The sequence below is a fragment of the Salvelinus namaycush genome, chromosome 2 (assembly GCF_016432855.1).
Source record: "Salvelinus namaycush isolate Seneca chromosome 2, SaNama_1.0, whole genome shotgun sequence".
Taxonomy (NCBI): Eukaryota; Metazoa; Chordata; class Actinopteri; order Salmoniformes; family Salmonidae; genus Salvelinus; species Salvelinus namaycush.
This window is the reverse complement of record NC_052308.1, coordinates 55,691,432-55,710,900: the sequence shown is the minus strand read 5'-3', so window position 1 is coordinate 55,710,900 and position 19,469 is coordinate 55,691,432. Positions and strand designations below refer to the sequence as shown.

The following is a 19,469-nucleotide window of genomic DNA, read 5'->3' as shown; positions in this document are numbered from 1 at the left end:
TTACAATTGACACAAATGATGTCAATTAACCTATCAGAAGCTTCTAAAGCCATGACATAATTTTCTGGAATTTTCCAATCTGTTTAAAGGCACAGTCAACTTAGTGTATGTAAACTTCTGACCCACTGGAATTGTGATATAGTGAATTATAAGTAAAATAATCTGTCTGTAAACAATTGCTGGAAAAATTACTTGTGTCATAAACAAAGTAGATGTCCTAATTGACTTGCCAAAATGACTCCAACCTAAGTGTATGTAATCTTCAACTTCAACTGTATATTTAGAAAGCATATAAGCCATTTCAAGCCTTATTCATACTGTTTTGTTGAATAGGAAATACATCATAAAATATTTCATATTTTCATAAAAAAACAAAACATATTTGTACTCTGTACTTGAGCTCGTGTCCTCAAACGTGACTACACCTCAGTAATTATTAAATTTTTTACCAGAAAGGTGAGATTTTAACCTTTCTTGTAGTATGCAGCATTACTAGTTATCAGTGGTCGAAAAAGTACTAAATTGTCATACTTGAGTGAAAGTAAAGATACCTTAATAGAAAATGACTCAGGTGAAAGTCACCCAGTAAAATACTACTTGAGTTAATGTCTAAAAGTATTTGGTTTTAAGTATGAAATGTAAAAGTACAAGTATAAATAATTTCAAATTCCCTATATTAAGCAAACCTGACGGCACCGTTTTCCTGTTTTTTATTTACGGATAGCCAGGGGCACACTCCATAACTCAGACACCATTTACAAACGAAGCATTTGTGTTTAGTGAGTCCGCCAGATCAGAGGCAGTAGGGATGACCAGTGTATGAATTGGAAAATTTTCCTGTCAAAATATAATGAGCACTTTTGGGTGTCAGGGAAAATGTATGGAGTAAAAGTACATTATTTTCTTTAGGAATGTAGTGGTTTAACGGTTTAAAACAGTTATTCATAGATTTACTGATCCAGATTTAAAATTAAGTGGTGCAACAAAGCTCTGATTAATTATAAACCCAGATTTACAAAACCTAGATTAGCTCTAATCCATGTTGGTGCAACCCATCCTTACTTACATTTAACTGGTTTAAGGTACTTGCTGAGACCTGCAGATAGACAACATCACCATAATCCACCACTGATTTAAATGTGCTTTGAAAAAGATCCTTTCTGACTGACATTGAAAAACAAGATTTGTTCCTAAAATAAAAAACACATTTCAACTTCAGTTTCTTCAGCATATCAATGTGTTGTTTAAAATTCAGCTTTCATTTAACCAAATCCCAAGAAATTTATAGGAGGTGACCTTATTAATTTGCTGGCCTTTTAGAGTTAAACTCTGCAAGCGACTCCTATCTACTTTCAGAGAAGAGAAAATCATATGTTTAGTTTGCCTTGCATTAAGCACCAGTTTCAATTCGGAAAGTTGCTTTTGAACAGCATCAAAAGCCAACTATCCTGAAAAGCCTTCTCAATATTACATGTGCTAGAATAAATAGTGTCATCAGCATACAGATGGAGATTTGCAAAGTCAACAGTCATCCTTATATAAGTTATATACAGTGTAAAAATGATCACACCTAAAATTGAGCCCTGGGGAACTCCTTTCGTAAGCCTTCGGAACTCCGATTTCATTCCCTGCTGTGCACTGTTCTGCCACAAAAGTAGTGTTAGTGTCACGCCCTGACCGTAGAGAGCTTTTTATGTCTCTATTTTGGTTTGGTCAGGGTGTGATTTGGGTGGGATTTGGGTGGTTTGGGTGATTTGGGTGGTTCTATGTTAATTTTCTATGTTTTGTATTTCTTTGTGTTTGGCTGGGTGTGGTTCTCAATCAGAGGCAGCTGTCTATCTTTGTCTCTGATTGAGAATCATACTTAGGTAGCTTTTCCCCACCGATGCTTTGTGGGTAGTTATGTTCTGTTTTGTGTTTCTGCACCTGACAGGACTGTTTCGGTTTTCGTTCATTCTCTGTGTTATTAGTGTTCAGTTGTAATAAAAAGCATGAACACTTACGACGCTGCGCTTTGGTCCGATCCTTCTTCAACAGATGACCGTTACAGTTAGAACCAATCCAATTCTTCAACACTTAAACCTATTTTTTTTTGGTCTATAGGGCAAGGTCAACAGTGTCGAAAGCCTTTGATAATTCAATAAAAAGTGAAACGGTGATGTTTCTTGTCCTGAGCATCTAGAATATCACCTATAACTTTAGTTACCGCAGTAATGGTACTATGCTTGGCTCTAAAACTGACTGGAATTGAGAACTTATAAAGAAAGTATTTCAACTGTCAGTTCACCAGGTTGTCCAAAACCTTTTCCAGTGCAGACAGTTTGATATGGGACGATAGTTATCCAACTGGGACGGATCTCCACCCGTATGTAAAAGTGCGTTCCAGACCTTTGGAATCGTATTTATCAACAATGAAAGAAGTTAATATATGAGTGAGAGGGGCAGCAATTTTTGAAAATAAGGGTTAAATTCCAGCTACTTAATATCAATAGATTTGAGTGCCTTTACAACTTCTGAAAACTCAATCTCGGTATAATGAAATGGATGAACCACAGGCGGCAGTTTCATTCACAGCCTCATTCGAGATGTTAGGATGGAGTTCATTATCAAATAAATGCCCAGCCTTAGCAAAATGCTCATAAAAAATGTCAAGCAGTTGATTCTTGTCTATCACTTAATGGTTTTCCATAATTTTGTTGGGTTATTGAGGTTTACCTTGGTAGATTCGTAATAGAAGTTAGATTACCATTTCCATATTAACAAGGTGCACTTGTTTCTCAGTGCCCTGAATAACTGCCATTCAGCCTGGGAGTTACCCCTTTTGGCTTTAGCCCATTTGTGTATTTTGTTTTTGGATCAAATCAGATAATTCCTCTGTAAACCAGGGATTGTCTCTACCTCTTACCCAGTACTTTTTGAGAGGGGTATGTTTATCACAGATACTAGAAAACATGGAATGAAAATAGGAGAATGCCTCCTCTGTCTGGCAAAAACAGCAATCCTATCCCAGTTGCATGTGTAAAGTTCATGCAGGAATGCCTGCTTACAGAACTGCTTAAAATGTTGTTTGACTATGTACCGAGGGGGCACTTTAGGGATTTTAGTGTCTCTAATGCAAGCAACTGCACAATAATCGCTTAAATCATTAGGGAAAATACCAACGGCCAAGTACTTATGTGGATTGTTATTTAGAATAACATCAATAAGTGTTGACTTGGAGATGTATTTTGGATTGGGTCTTGTGACTGCATTTATCAATTGAGTAAAATTCAATGTTTTGCACAGTCCTCTTGTGGTCTTGGAGTTTGGAGATAACCACTCCCAGTTTAAATCGCCCATGAGAACCATTTAATTTCCCCCCCAACCACGCTGTAGTTTAGCCAGAGAATCCAGGGATTCTTCTTTTGCAGATGGAGGTCTATAACATCCTATTAACCTGTCTGGGAACAGGACCCCGTTCCGCTAGCGGAACCTCTCGCCAACAGTCAATGAAATTGCAGGGCGCCAAATTCAAACAACAGAAATCTCATAATTCAAATTTCTCAAACATACAAGTATTAGACACCATTTTAAAGATAAACTTCTCGTTAACCTGTTTGGGATAGGTGGCAGCATTTTCACGTTCGGATGAAAAGCGTGCCCAGAGTCCTGCTACTCTGGCCCAGAATCTAATATATGCATAGTATTAGTATTAGATTTGGATAGAAAACACTCTGAAGTTTCTAAACCTGTTTGAATGATGTCTGTGAGTATAACAGAACTCATATGGCAGGCGAAAACCTGAGAAAAATCCAACCAGGAAGTGGGAAATCTGAGGTTTGTAGGTTTTCAACTCTTTGCCTATCGAATATACAGTGTCTATGGGGTCATATTGCACTTCCTAAGGCTTCCACTAGATGTCAACAGTCTTTAGAACCTTGTTTGATGCTTCTACTGTGAGGAGGGGGGAATGAGAGCTGAATGAGTCAGGGGTCTGGCAGAATAGCATGAGTTGGTCATGCGCGCTCACGTGAGAGCGACCTGCGTTCCATTGCAATTCTAAAGACAAAGGAATTCTCCGGTTGGAACATTACTGAAGATTTATGTTAAAAACATCCTAAAGATTGATTCTATACATCGTTTGACATGTTTCTACGGACTGTAACGGAACTTTTTGACTTTTCGTCTGGACCTAGTGATCACGCGTCATGAATTTGGATTTGTGAACTCAAGGCGCGAACAACAAGGAGGTATTTGGACATAAATGATGGACTTTATCAAACTAAACAAACATTTATTGTCGAACTGGGATTCCTGGGAGTGCATTCTGATGAAGATCATCAAAGGTAAGTGAATATTTATAATGCTATTTCTGACTTCTGTTGACTCCGCAACATGGCGGGTATATGTTTGGCTTGTTTTGGTCTCTGAGCGCCATACTCAGATTATTGCATCGTTTGCTTTTTCCGTAAAGCTTTTTTGAAATCTGACAAAGCGGTTGCATTAAGGAGAAGTATATCTATAATTCTGTGCATAATACTTGTATCTTTTATCAAAGTTTTTTATGAATATTTCTGTAAATTGATGTGGCTCTCTGCAAATTCACGGGATGTTTTGGAGGCAAAGCCAAATGTAAACTGAGGTTTTTGGATATAAATATGAACTTGATCGGACAAAACATACATGTATTGTGTAACATGTTGTCCCGGGAGTGTCATCTGATGAAGGTTAGTGATTCATTTTTATATCTATTTCTGCTTTTTGTGACTCCTCTCTTTGGTTGGAAAATGGATGTATGCTTTCTGTGACTAGGTGCTGACCTAACATAATGATATGTTGTGCTTTCGCCGAAAAGCCTTTTTGAAATCGGACACTGTGGTTGGATTAAATCTAAGTTCACAGCTTTTTTTCTCAGCAAGGTGCATTTTTGAATTGCAACACAAAAAAGCTGTAGCCAGGAACATTGCCTTATAGTTCTCTAGAGCCTGAGCTGAATCAAGACATCTAACTTTCAGTCCTCACTAGGTTGTAAACACATAAATTGCATCCACAGTACCCAGTGAAAGCTGATGAAATGTCTGTAATAATTTCTCTGAGTGCTTAAGTGTGTGTGTGAGAGAGAGTGTGTGCATACGTGTGCATGTGTGTGTGGGCGGGGGCCAGCCTGTGTGTGTATGCATGTGTGTATGTATATTTTGGTCTATATATCTCTATCGGGATGGGAGGATTATGCTAACCATGTTGCTTTTAGTGCATTGTATTGTTTGGCCTGCCGATGGCTTCACTAACTTGTGCAGGTCTTCTTGTCGTCGTTAAGGGTGTAGCCAGTGTTGCAGCCGCAGGTGAAGGCTCCAGGGTAGGGGATACAGATCTGCTCACAGTCATGCTTCCGCTCAGCACACGGGTCTATGGCTGTATCATACAAAGAGACAAAAATCACTGTTGCTGTTAAGTCAGTAACTGCTGAATCTTAACTTGACCTATCCTACATGCTCACAATTTCTGACTAGTTTCCCATTGATATATACAAGAACCAGACCCAGTTACAGCTTACCCAGTTACATGCACTTGACTGACATATATACTGAGTATACAAAATGTTAAGAACACCTGGTCTTTCCATGACATAGACTGACCAGGTGAAAGCTATGATCCCTTATTGATGTCAGTAAATTAAATCACTAAGTTAAATCCACTTCAAACATTGTAGCTGAAGGGGAGGAGACAGGTTGAAGAAGGGTTTTAAGTCTTGAGACAATTGAGACAAGGATTGGGTATGTGTGCCATTCAAAGGGTGAATGGGCAAGACAACATATTTAAGTGCCATTGAACAGGGTATGGTAGTAGGTGCCAGGCGCACTTGCTTGTGTCAAGAACTGCAATGCTGCTGGGTTGCTCAACAGTTTCCCGTGTGTATGAAGAATGGTCCACCACCCAAAGGACATCCAGCCAACTTGACTCAACTGTGGGAAGCATTGGAGTCAACATGGGCCAGAATCCCTGTGGAACGCTTTTGACACCTTGTAGAGTCCATGCCCCCAAAAATGTAGGCTGTTCTGAGGGCAAAAGTGTGTGTGTGGGAGGAGTGCAACTCAATATTAGGTATATTCAGTGTATAGTTCATTAATAATAATACAAAATGATTAAGTTGGCTCATTTCTCGCCCCATTGACAGCCTATACCTTTACAGGTCTTGCCATCCTCGTTGAGAGTGTACCCTGGCAGACACAGGCAGCGGAAAGAACCAGGGGAGCTCTCACAGAGGTGCTCACAGCCATGGTCAGACTCCAGGCACAGATCCATCCCTGGAACCCCAGCAGACAAGCAACAATTCAACCTTTAATCACTCTCATACTATTGGCATTAGGAAATATAAGGATTTCCTCATACTGTTTTGAAAGACTGTCAAGTTCCCAAAAGCTAGTGATGCTCTTGTGAGAATTAGATGCTTGATATTGTGCTGCCAAGGATGCAACTAATAGCGAGGGCTAAAAATCCCACAGAGCTTTATTCTGACTTGAGTATATTTTTTATTTAATTTATTTAACCTTAACTGACTTACCTAGTTAAATAAAGAACAAGTTCTTATTTACAATGACGGCCTACCCCAGCCAAACCCTAACAACGCTGGGTCAATTGTGCGCCGCCCTATGGGACTCCCAATCACGGCCAGTTGTGATACAGCCTGTATTCGAACCAGGGTCTGTAGTGACGCCTCTAGCACTGAGATGCAATGCCTTAGACTGCTGTGCCACTCGGGAACATTTTACAAGCTTTGAAAGTCTCAAGTACGAATACAAACCTTTGTGGACACTGGCGATCTTGACACACTTCAGCAACAGTAAAGTGGGATTTGTAAAGTGGGATACTACGGTTGGAACAATAACTTTGATTTATCATGGCAACTGAGTAATGTTGATAATTGCTTATATTGCACATATCGCTGAACATACACAGTACCAGTCAAAAGTTCAAGGGTTTCTTTTATTTTTACTATTTTCTACATTGTAGAATAATAGTGAAGACATCAAAACAATACATGGAATCATGCAGTAATATAATTTTTCTTTAACAAATCAAAATATATTTTATATTTCAGATTCTTCAAAGTAGCCACCCTTTGCGACAGCATTGCACACTCTTGGCATTCTCTCAACCAGCTTCATGAGGTAGTCACCTGGAATGCATTTCAATTAACAGGTGTGCCTTGTTAAAAGTACATTTAATGCGTTTGAGCCAATCAGTTGTGTTGTGACAAGGTAGGGGTGGTATACAGAATATGGTCTTTTACCAAACAGGGCTAAGTCTATATTATTGCAAGAACAGCTCACCTCATATTGCAGCCCAAATAAATGCTTCACAGAGTTCAAGTAACAGACACATCTCAAAATCAACTGTTCAGAGAAGACTGCGTGAATCAGGCCTTCATGGTCGAATTGCTGCAATAAAACCACTACTAAAGGACACCAATAAGAAGAAGAGACTTGTTTGGGCCAAGAAACACGAGCAATGGAAATTTGTCCTTTGATCCGATTCCAAATTTTTGATTTTTGGTTCCAACCACCGTGTCTTTGTGAGATGCAGAGTAGGTGAATGGATGATCTCCGCATATGTGGTTCCCACCATGAAGCATGGAGGAGAAGGTGTGATGGTGTGGGTGTGCTTTGCTGGTGACACTGTCAGTGATTTATTTAGAATTCAAGGCACAATTAACCAGCATGGCTACGACAGCATTCTGCAGCGATACGCCATCCCATCTGGTTTGGACTTAGTGGGACTATCATTTGTTTTTCAACAGGACAATGATCCAACACCCCTCCAGGCTGTGTAAGGGCTATTTGACCAAGACGGAGAGTGATGGAGTGCTGCATCAGATGACCTGGCCTCCACAATCACCCGAGCTCAACCCCATTTAGATGGTTTGGGATGAGTTGGACTGTTGAGTGAAGGAAAAGCAGCCAACAAGTGCTCAGCATGTGGGAGAGCCTTCAAGACTGTTGGAAAAGCATTCCTCATGAAGCTGGTTGAGAGAATGCCAAGAGTGTGCAAAGCTGTCATCAAGGTAAAGGGTGGCTGCTTTGAAGAATCTAAAATATATTTTGATTTGTTGAACACTTTATTGGTTACTACATTATTTCATAGTTTTGATTTCCTCACTATTTTTCTACAATGTAGAAAATAGTAAAAATAAAGAAAAACCCTTGAATGAGTAGGTGTGTCCAAACTTTTGACAATAATTCGATAATATCGCTTATCGACCCAACCCACCGCAGAGCTTGTCCTGGAACTGCAGGCCAAACTGGTAGATCAGGTCAAAAGACTCCACCAGGAAGACATGGTCCTCGATGGGCGGCGACGCCATAGCACGCAGCGAGGTCATATCCGCCCGGGCGACGCCCACCGCATAGATCTCTATTCCCTTGTCACGAGCCTCGGCTGCTACCTCCGCCACGCGGTCCTGGGGCCGCCCGTCCGTTACGATGACGGCCACATTGGGCACCTTGGGTCGGTCGCCCTCGGCTGCCGTGAAGGCATGGTTCATGACGTACTTGATGGCCAGGCCCGTCATGGTGCCCTGCGCCAGGGGGAGGATCTCAATGATGCCTTTCACCATGCCCTGCAGCTTGCCGTGGGTCTTGAGAGAGAATTCGTTCTGGACCTAGAGTCATAGAAACATGCAAAGCATCAGTCACCTCTTCGTACGCAGGGTTTGCATGTCTAGCTAGCTCTATTTAGGTGCAACTGAGTCTTCACCAGTGGCATTTAGCCTTTACAAGAACTACAACTGGAAAGGGAAGCCAAGCTAAGAATTCATCAAGAATGATCTTCCCTTTCCAAGCGTAGTTCTTCACTAATGTGTATAAACAAAAGGATAAATTGTGAAGTTGATAAGAGGTTGTGGACCTGGCTGGAGTACTGCACCACGCCCACTCGGGTGGAATTCGCCTCCATGTCCAGCGTGTGGATGATGTCAATCATGAACTTGCGCATGGTCTCAAACTCGTGGGGCCGCACACTTCGAGAGCTGTCAATAATGAACATGAGGTCCACTGGGCCGGACTTGCACTTCTGCTCCGGTCCTGGTTTAGGCAATGTGAGAATGTGTGAAGCCAGAGTAGGAAATCATGAATATCACATTAGCTACGGCATAAGCAGACACTTAAATAGTAGTTTTGTATTAATTTCATTAACTTCCTTGCAAAGCCAGTTCTCATTTTGATGTATTCTTGGAATAAAATATAAAATGCAAGAAGCAATTGAATGTGGGCTGAACTGCAATCCATTTATGGTCTTTTTATTACTTCACAGTTGGACTTGGCTAACCTGCTTTAGGCCTAGCCACAGCCATGGTGGCCAAGGCTAGCAGGACAGACACACAGATACAAAGCTGTCTCATGTTCAGGGTGCTGGTCTGGGAGCCGGACCTCTCGGGGCTGAGTTTAGGCAGGCTTCACACTGCACCGCAACGAGAGAACACAGAACAAAACAGGTAATCTAGAGTACTTTACCACCAGCACATTCCTGCGATAAAAACCTTGACACCAATCAGATGGCGGAGGTATAGAGGAGTAATTCCTATCCTGATAGACGGCTGCACACAGGACTAATCTGCGAAAGGCATGCTGTCAATTCAAAACAGGCATTATAAAAGAAACTTCTCTTCTTCAGTCCTGAGAGAGGTGTCCAGGTGAAATTTATCGTTATCGCTCAGATAATTGTACCTTGAATAGTAGTCATTCATTGGCCTCATTTTGGTCAATTTGTGAAGGCCCAATGGGAACAACTTCCTCAGAGAGCATAGACAGACATCATATCAAAGACAACTGTGCCATGTGCTTTGCCTACTTGGCAGTTAAGTTTGAGTGAAGGAAACATTAAACCAATGCCAATTGACATGAGCCGGCAAGCTCTCTGATATGAAAATGGATGTCAAAGCCAACAGACTAATTTCATAGATAGCAAGAGAGCGATTGAAAGAAAATAGGGATACAGCAGAATAAAGTGAGATGGAAAGTAATCATGTTTTCAGGTAATCAGACAAAACAAAAAGACGCTAGACAAGGTGGGATCTTTTTGTGTCGGTAAAATGAATTATGCGAGAAATGTTGGTGGAAACGCTTTTATGCACAAATATTGATATAACCATCATATTGAGTAAACTTGGAGTCATTTGATGATATGTTGTGTGGTCCTCCCACTACGACTCGTCAAGAAAGCATGCAGTTTATTTGGCTACAGATGAGGATATTTGCACGAAATGTAGAATGTTTACACGAAAATCTGTCACCAATTGGATGGAAACCTAGCTAGACAGTCGTGAAGAGGACCCGACAGAGTACGACAAAGCCTATTCCCCCTCAGGAGACTGAAAAGATTTGGCATGGGTACTCAGATCCTCAAAAAGTTCTACAGCTGCACCATCGAGAGCATCCTGACTGGTTGCATCACTGTCTGGTATGGCAACTGCTCGGCCTCCGACCACAAGGCTCTACAGAGGGTAGTGCATACGGCCCAGTACATCATTAGGGCCAAGCATCCTGCCATCCTGGATCTTTATACCAGGCGGTGTCAGAGGAAGGCCCTAAAAATTGTCAGTGACTCCAGCCAACCTAGTCATAGACTGTTCTCTCTGCTACCGCATGGCAAGCGGTACCGGAGCGTCAAGTCTAGGTCCAAAAGGCATCTTAACAGCTTCTACCCCCAAGCCATAAGACTCCTGAACAGCTAATCAAATGGTGATCAGCTAATCAAATCAAAAAATTGCTTTTCTTTCAAAAACAAGAACATTTCTAAGTGACCCCAAACTTTTGAACGGTAGTGTACATATTACCTTGACGAACCCCCTGTAAATAGCCTCTCTTCTGTTATCTTACTGATGCTCTTTAATTATTTGTTATTTTTCAGATTTTTACTTAACCGCATTGTTGGTTTAGTAAGCATTTCACTGTATGGTCTACACCTGTATTCGGCGCATGTGACAAATACAATTTTATTTTATTTAGTTAGAGCAAATTAAGGGGTAGACAGACAGAGGTTTATTAAGACAGACACAAAGATGGAGAGATCAGGACCTCGCTAAGAGCCCATATCCAGCTGAGAGAGACCCTTATGCATTGTGGTCTTGATCAGTATCCTCTGAGACCCAGTGCAAAACTCTAGAAGTGTGTTTCAGTAGCCTCCTTCTGTAAGTGCATGTGTGCAGGTACAAAGATGCGTCAGTGTGCCCCACTACTACCTAACTAACACAGCAGTGCCCATACTACCAGGCCCCCTATTCTCACAGGTCACACCACAACAAATACACTATAATTATGCATTAAGAAAAACATTCAGTGCACTTTACTATTCCCCTGTTAATCCACTGCACTGAATGGACTGATTCAGTGTCTATATGGGTGGTGGAATTCTACATTATGTAATGGTATGAGTTGTGAATTGCATACAGTATAATATGTAATTGGATGTTAAATACTGGAGCAGTAATCAAGCAATTATAGCACAATTGACAAAAGAAAAAGAAGACCTAGCCCACTATACTGAATGAAAATATGAACGCAACATGCAACAATATGTTACAGTTCATATGAAGAAATCAATGAATTGAAATGAATTAATTAGGCCCGAATCTATGGATGACAGGGACTACAGATATGCATCTGTTGGTCACAGATACCTTTAAAAAAAAATACCTCACAATGGGCTTCAGGATTTCATCACGGTATTTATGTGAGTTCAAATTGCTATCGAAAAAATGCAATTGTGTGTGTTGTCCGTAGTTTATGCCGTACCATAACCCCACCACCACCATTGGGCACTCTGGTTCACAACGTTGACATCAGCAAACCGCTCGCCCACACGACGCCATGTACATGGTCTGCAGTTATGATGCCGGTTGCATGTACTGCCAAACTCTCTAAAATGACGGTGGAGGCAGTTTATGGTAGAGAAATTAACATTATCTGGCAACAGCTCTGGTGGACATTCCTGCAGTCAGCATGCGAATTGCAAGCTCCCTCAACTTGAGACATCTGTGGCATTGTGTTGTGTGACAAAACTGCAGATTATAGATGGGCCTTTTATTGTCCCCAGCACAAGGTGCACCTGTGTAATGATCATGCTGTTTATTCAGCTTCTTGATATGCCACACCTGTCAGGTGGATGGATTATCTTGGAAAAAGAGAAATACTCACTAACAGGGATGTAAACATATTTGTGTACAACATTTGAGAGAAATAACCTTTTGTGCGTATAGAAAATGTTACGTTTATATTTTTGTTCAGTGTAGGTATGAAAATGAACAGATTGAACTCTGCATACAATTCTTCATCACATGGGAGTAGGTAAAGTAGTATGGAAGAAGATATGTACAGTTGAAGTCGGAAGTTTACATACACCTCAGCCAAATACGTTTAAATTCAGTTTTTCACAATTCCTCACATTTAATCCTAGTACAAATTCCCTGTCTTAGGTCAGTTAGGATCACCACTTTATTTTAAGAATGTGAAATGTCAGAATAATAGTAGAGAGTGATTTATTTCAGCTTTTATTTCTTTCATCACATTCCCAGTGGGTCAGAAGTTTACATACACTCAATTAGTATTTGGTAGCATTTCCTTTAAATTGTTTAACTTGGGTTAAACATTTTGGCTAGGCTTCCACAAGCTTCACATAATAAGTTGGGTGAATTTTGGCCCATTCCTCCTGACAGAGCTGATGTAACTGAGTCAGGTTTTGTAGGCCTCCTTGCTTGCACACGCTTTTTCAGTTCTGCCCACAAATTTTCTACAGGATTTCCTCCAAACATAACGATGGTCATTTTGGCCAAACAGTTCTATTTTTGTTTCACCAGACAAGAGGACATGTCTCCAAAAAGTAGGATCTTTGTCCCCATGTGCAGTTGCAAACAGTGGTCTGGCTTTTTTATGGCGGTTTTGGAGCAGTGACTTCTTCCTTGCTGAGCGGCCTTTCAGGTTATGTCGATATAGAACTCGTTTTACTGTGGATATAGATACTTTTGTACCTGTTTCCTCGCATCTTCACAAGGTCCTTTGCTGTTGTTCTGGGATTGATTTGGACTTTTCACACCAAAGTACGTTCATCTCTAGGAGACAGAACGCGTCTCCTTCCTGAGCGGTATGACGGCTGCGTGGTCCCATGGTGTTTATACTTGCGTACTATTGTTTGTACAGATGAACGTGGTACCTTCAGGTGTTTGGAAATTGTTCCCAAGGATGAACCAGACTTGTGGAGGTTTTTTTTCTGAGGTCTTGGCTGATTTCTTTTGATTTTCCCATGATGTCAAGCAAAGAGGCACTGAGTTTGAAGGTAGGCCTTGAAATACATCCACAGGTACACCTCCAATTGACTCAAATTATGTCTATTAGCCTATCAGAAGCTTCTAAATCCATGACATCGTTTTCTGGACTTTTCCAAGCTGTTTAAAGGCACAGTCAACTTAGTGTATGTAAACTTCTGACCCACTGGAATTGTGATACAGTGAATTATAAGTGAAATAATCTGTCTGTAAACAATTGTTGGAAAAATTACTTGTGTCATGCACAAAGTAGATGTCCTAACCGACTTGCCAAAACTATAGTTTTTTAACAAAACATTTGTGGAGTGATTGTAAAGCGAGTTTGAATGACTCCAACCTAAGTGTATGTAAACTTCAGACTTCAACTGTACATTCTTTCTGCAGCTTTCTACAGCTCTTCTGTGAAACATTTCAAAAACCATGTGGCATATGGTAAATAAATAACAGGCTTAGATGTCAGTGCTCACCCTTGGGGAGCAATGCCACTAATGCAACTTCCATACTTCCTTTACACCGGCCCCCATATGCCCTGAGTTCACAGTAAACTATCAGTTCTACTGTGTGGGTTGTGGCTCCCTGGAAGTCCATATTACTTTTATTCTGGTTTCCTACTTGATATAAAACACAGGTGTCTTATTCTCTGCCATTTATTTTCAGAGACACACCACTCAATTCTTAATGCAATTAAAAGCTACTGCATAGCTGTTAGACAAGCACTCACTGTCTGGTTGGACGTCACTCTTGTCTTTGGGCATTCTCTTGCTATCTCCTGCATTGTTTGCGGAAGCAAGAGGGGTGTGAGAACCCTGTACCTGAGAAACAGGTGACTATCTCTCAATACAAACAAACGGAGACACACACACACTGCCACTGGAATAAGAGATCCGGAATGGAGAAAGGGGTGGGGGTAACAGTAATACACTAACATTAGCGCTAACACACAGTATCCATATTAGTGTGTCACAGTGAATTCACAGGCAGAGCTGTATTGAATGGAGCGGAGTGGCTTCTCCGAGGAAGTAAAGCACAGTAGCAGCAGAACCCCTGTTGTTGGGACATGCATGGTGTAGCTACAAAAGGACTTCCTCTTTTCAGGTTTAGCACTGCTACCAGACCATGCAGAGCCTCATCAGGGAGGCAGAAACTGGGGAAGAGAGGCGAGAAGGTAAGTGAACCAGCTCCAGAATAAGCCACATAGAAGGAGGAATGGATAAGCCAGATGGGTTGCCCAAAAAAATAAATAAATGAAGGTCATTGTTTGCGTTTTCCCTGTAATCATCAAGATCAGGATTTGTGAAGACTGAGCTATCCCTAGATCTGTTCCTAAGAGCAACGTCTACCTGGGGCTAGGGGAGATGAGAGGGGGGAAATAAGGAGGGGGATATGGAGGAAGAGGGGCTAGGGGAGATGAGAGGGGGGAAATAAGGAGGGGAATATGGAGGAAGAGAGTAGGCATGCTGCGAGTTAGCTGTAGGCCTACATTTCTCTATGGGATATCTGTTTATGCTCTACATAAAAAATCTGCTTAACCCGAAGGATCTCCAAGGCATAAGTCCTGACAGTTAAAACATTCTTCACAGTTTGAGTTTGACAGGGGGCTCAGGCACAAGGGGGAGGCTGATAGAAAGTAAAGGAGGTAGTGAGGGGTAGATAGGAGAGAGAGGTGGGAGAGGAATGGGGAGAGAGGGAGGGAGAGACCGGGAAAGTGAGCGACACATTCGGAATGAGTGAAGAGAGCAGTTATGTGGCTGGTAGCGAGTTGAGTGACAGCTTGAGCCCATATTCAGATTAAGACACAGCAGCTTCTTGTTCTTGCTCGATTGGAAGCAGATGTGGACTTTGCTACTGTTAGCAGTTTCTCCTGCCTCCTAACCTCCTCACCTCCAGGCAGCCACTGTGCACCAAGCAAATACAGCCAGTCAGCACCCTCCACATACTCTCACTCTACAGTACACAATGTTGAGTTGGTTACCAGATGGTAAAGAAGGCATTTTTTGAGATGTGGGTTTGTTGTATATTATCCTGTTTGATGATAGTTTTGAAATATTGCATTCTACTAAATAATATAGTGTAAGCCAAGTGTTGTTTAAGGTATATGTTTCAATTTAATAATAGCATTTCATCAAATTATATTGGCAAATACAGATTTTTCTAATTCCATACCATCCCCAGGAACTCTCCAAAAGACAACCATCTAGTCCAGCACAAACAGATATAGGCTACCAGCAACTACTGCTACTATTTCTACTACTATAAAACAATATAAGTTGTAGTAATAGTAAATCAAATTTTATTCATATCAATTAAGTTTGACTTTCATAATACACTCTTAGAAAAAAGGGTTCCAAAGGGGTTCTTCGGCTGTCTCCATAGGAGAACCCTTTTGGGTTCCAAGTAGAACTACTTTGCGTTCCAAGTAGAACCATCTGTGGAAAGGGTTCTACCTGGAACCAAAAAGGGTTCTTCAAAGGTGTTGGGGACAGCCAAAGAACCACCTTAGGTTCTAGATAGCACCTTGTTTTCTAAGAGTGTATGGCTCTGTATAAATTAGCTACACCTCAGGTCTAGACTGCATTTTGGCAACTCTTATTACTACCTTATGGTGGCAAAATCAGAAACAACATCAGAACACCTAAAAAAAATCCCACAGCAGCACTAATGAAGGATCAGACAGGCATTTCCTCACTGGGTCATGTTGCCTGGTTAACCAAACTATTTATTAGCCTATAGACGAGTAGCAAAACAAAACACGTGTTTGTTGTCTTATTTTAAATATACACTGACCTATAGAGACGGAGTCAGACTCAGCGAATACTGACAAATGACACAAACGCACTCTCTCCTTTACATTTTCAGCATCATTGCAGATAACGGATTCATTGGACACCGCCCACACGTACCAACCCTGGGATTCGCTAACTCACCTGGCGACGGTGCTGGGTAGGACAGAACCTCGGCTGTCGGAATGGAACAGGTACTGCGGTAAATGCGACTTCCACACACACGAAACTCCCGCTGTGACTCACAAAATGTCAGTGCAAAAGCAGTGGTATCCAAGCCTCTCCAAAGTCACCAAGCTGGGAAAAAAATTAGATTTCCTCTGCAAAAAGTGAATGGAAAGATCGTCCTTTTATGTTGTGCGGTTGTTACGCCTTGTCTCAACAATTATTTTGTCATGGAATGAAGGAGCGGAGGCTCGTGCAGGTATTAAAAACCAGGGAATGAGAGTTGAAGTGTAGACCCCACCCACCTTTGAAATAGGAACAGCTGGGGACGCATGCCAGGGCTGGGATGCTCTTGTGCCTTTTGTACAGTGTAGAATAGGCTACAATAAATTCGAGCTTATTACGTTAGTAAATATAAATCGAGTACATTTAGCCAGTGTTGGAAAAAGTACCAAATTGTCATAAAGATACGTCAATAGAAAATTACCTAAGTAAAAGTGAAATTAACCCAGTAAAATACTACTTGAGTAAAAGTATAAAAGTATTTGATTTAAAATATACTTAAGTATCAAAAGTAAATGTAATTGATAAAATGTACTGAAGTAACAAAAGTAAAAGTATAAATAAGTACTTTAAGGTGTCAGGGAAAATGTATGGAGTAAAAAGTATATTATTTTCTTTAGGAATGTAGTGAAGTAAAAGTAGTCAAAAATAAAAAATAGTAAAGTAAAGTACAGATACCAAACAAAACTACTTAAGTAGTACTTGAAAGTATTTTTTCTTAAGTACTTTACACCACTGCATTTAGCATTAATAAAATGTGTAGCATTTATGGCATTTCTAAAGTTGTAATAATAGGCTACTGGCCAATGTGGCCAATGGCCAATGTTAAAACTGTATCAACAACTTAACAATAACAACAATAAAAGTAATTTAGCATAGATTTGGCTTAGTTTGTGTAACTACTGGAGTGTATTTATCCTTATGTGGCCATGGTGTGAAATACCAGTACGTCTGTGCTCCTGACACTGTGGAGAATGTCACATTTTAAACTCATGACACAGTGAAGCCAGGGTCAAATAAGAGCCCCAGTCACCTCTTATAAGGTTTATCCGCTGTTGAAACAATAACAAAGCATACCCCCACTGTTTTGGTAAAAAGCTGAGGGATGAGGCTGGAGAAAAGTAACCACTCTCAAATTCATATATGGATGCCAAGACTGACCATCCATGATATCAAAAGTATAATTTTCACCATGTTTTGAGGCTATACGGTGTTTACATTTACTTTTATTTTGGATTCTGATTACCGAATGACAGTTATGTATAGGTTTTATAGGTTATATTTATTCAAGAATCAATGGGTACAAATGATTAATGAATGTCATTAAATGGATATCGCAACTGCAGATTGGCCCTTTAAAGTCTTTACAAGGGGAAAATGACAGTGAATATATAGTGTGTCAATTCTATGAGACATTTTAACATCATGTTAAATGTCTATAGAAACATCATTCTATGTCTATAGAAACTGAGGCCAGCATATAAAACTGAACATATTCCTCTGGTACATAAAGTCAGTGGGAAAACTTGGGTGTTTTTATTGTATTGTTATGATGTGTTTGGCTTATGGGTTTGCCAGTGATTGACAGTTGTTGTCCAGTGTGTTCATGTCCCAATTGTATTATACTGATCTGCTATCTAAGCAGATCACTGTTTTCTCACAGTGTCTTTGGTTGTCTAGTTTGACCTCTGGGAATTTACGAGGAACTCTATTACTTAGGTCGTCTGCACAATAACCACAGCAAGAGTGTGTCAGTACCAATTATGGGTCCTCCATCTTCACAACAGTATCCTTGGTTTATTTTCCCTCTTATCTGTCTATGTCCACCCTACCACTCGTATCAGATAACCTTTTCAACACACCAAATTATAAGGGCACACTCTATGGCCCTAGCCCTGTGGTTAATAAGACATTAGCTCTCTCTCTCTCTCTCTCTCTCTCGTTATTCCTTAGAATATTTCTATTTATTTTATTGTTTATTTAACCCTTCTTTTACTAGGTAAATTGACTGAGAACACATTCTCATTCACAGCAACGACCTGGGGAATAGTTACAGAAGAGAGGAGGGGGAATGAATGAGCCAATTGGAAGCTGGTGATGATTATTGGAAAGAGAATTCTCAAATCTTTGTTCAGAGAGCTGTGCAGTGCTATTTAGTTAGTCTTTGTTCTGATGGCACCATGTTGTTAATTTGTTAATTAAGCAAGAACATTTCGGAAATTTTGTAAAAACAAGTGTTTTCTATCTCGTCACCTTATGGGTGAAGGAAGATTTAATGTGTCTTTCATAAGAACAGAATATATTGCAGATGATTTCTATTCTGGTTAGGGCCAGTTTGCGCTGTTCTGTGAACGGAGTAGTACACAGCGTTGTACGAGATTTTCAGTTTCTTGCCAATTTCTCGCATGGAATAGCCATCATTTCTCAACACAAGAATAGACTGATGAGTTTCAGAACAAAGATTTTGTTTCTGGATATTTTGAGCCTGTAATCGAACCCACAAATGCTGACGCTCCAGATACTCAACTAGTCTAAAGAAGGACAGTTTTATTGCTTCTTTAATCAGGACAACAGTTTTCAGCTGTGTTAACATAATTACAAAAGGGGTTTCTAATGATCAATTAGCCTTTTAAAATGATAAACTTGGATTAGCTAACACAACGTGCCATTGGAACACAGGAGTGATGGTTGCTAATAATGGACCTCTGTACGCCTATGTAGATATTCCAGTAAAAATCAGCCGTTTCCAGCTACAATAGTCATTTACACCATTAACAATGTCTACACTGTATTTCTGATCAACTTGATGTTATTTTAATGGACAAAAAATAGCTTTTCTTTCTTAAACAAGGACATTTCTAAGTGACCCCAAACTTTTGAACGGTACTGTACATATTACCTCAATTACCTCGACTAACCGATGCCCCCGCACATTGACTCTGTACCGGTACCCCTGTATATATCCTTGCTATTGATATTTTACTGCTGCTCTTTAATTATTTGTTACTGTTATTTTTTATTTTTTATTAACACTTATTTTTTCGTAACTGCATTTTTGGTTAAGGGCTTGTAAGTAAGCATTTCACTGTTGTATTCGGCGCATGTGACAAATAAAATGTTATTTGATTTGATCACTCCATGGACTGTGTAGTGAAAGGAATGCAATT

At 40.4% G+C, this 19,469-nt stretch overlaps 1 protein-coding gene across 1 annotated transcript in view; it reads right to left on the bottom strand.

Annotated features, from left to right (window-relative positions):
* Positions 1–9,376, bottom strand: part of LOC120022226 (matrilin-4-like) — a 36,306-nt gene extending 26,930 nt beyond the window's left edge. The window contains exons 1-5 of the mRNA XM_038966111.1: positions 9,304–9,376; positions 8,884–9,059; positions 8,248–8,638; positions 6,162–6,284; positions 5,269–5,391 (exon numbers count right to left, since the gene is read on the bottom strand). Coding sequence (XP_038822039.1) covers positions 5,269–5,391; positions 6,162–6,284; positions 8,248–8,638; positions 8,884–9,059; positions 9,304–9,376 — 886 coding nt within the window. The remainder of the gene's footprint in view (positions 1–5,268; positions 5,392–6,161; positions 6,285–8,247; positions 8,639–8,883; positions 9,060–9,303) is intronic.
* Positions 9,377–19,469: the final 10,093 nt, after the last annotated feature.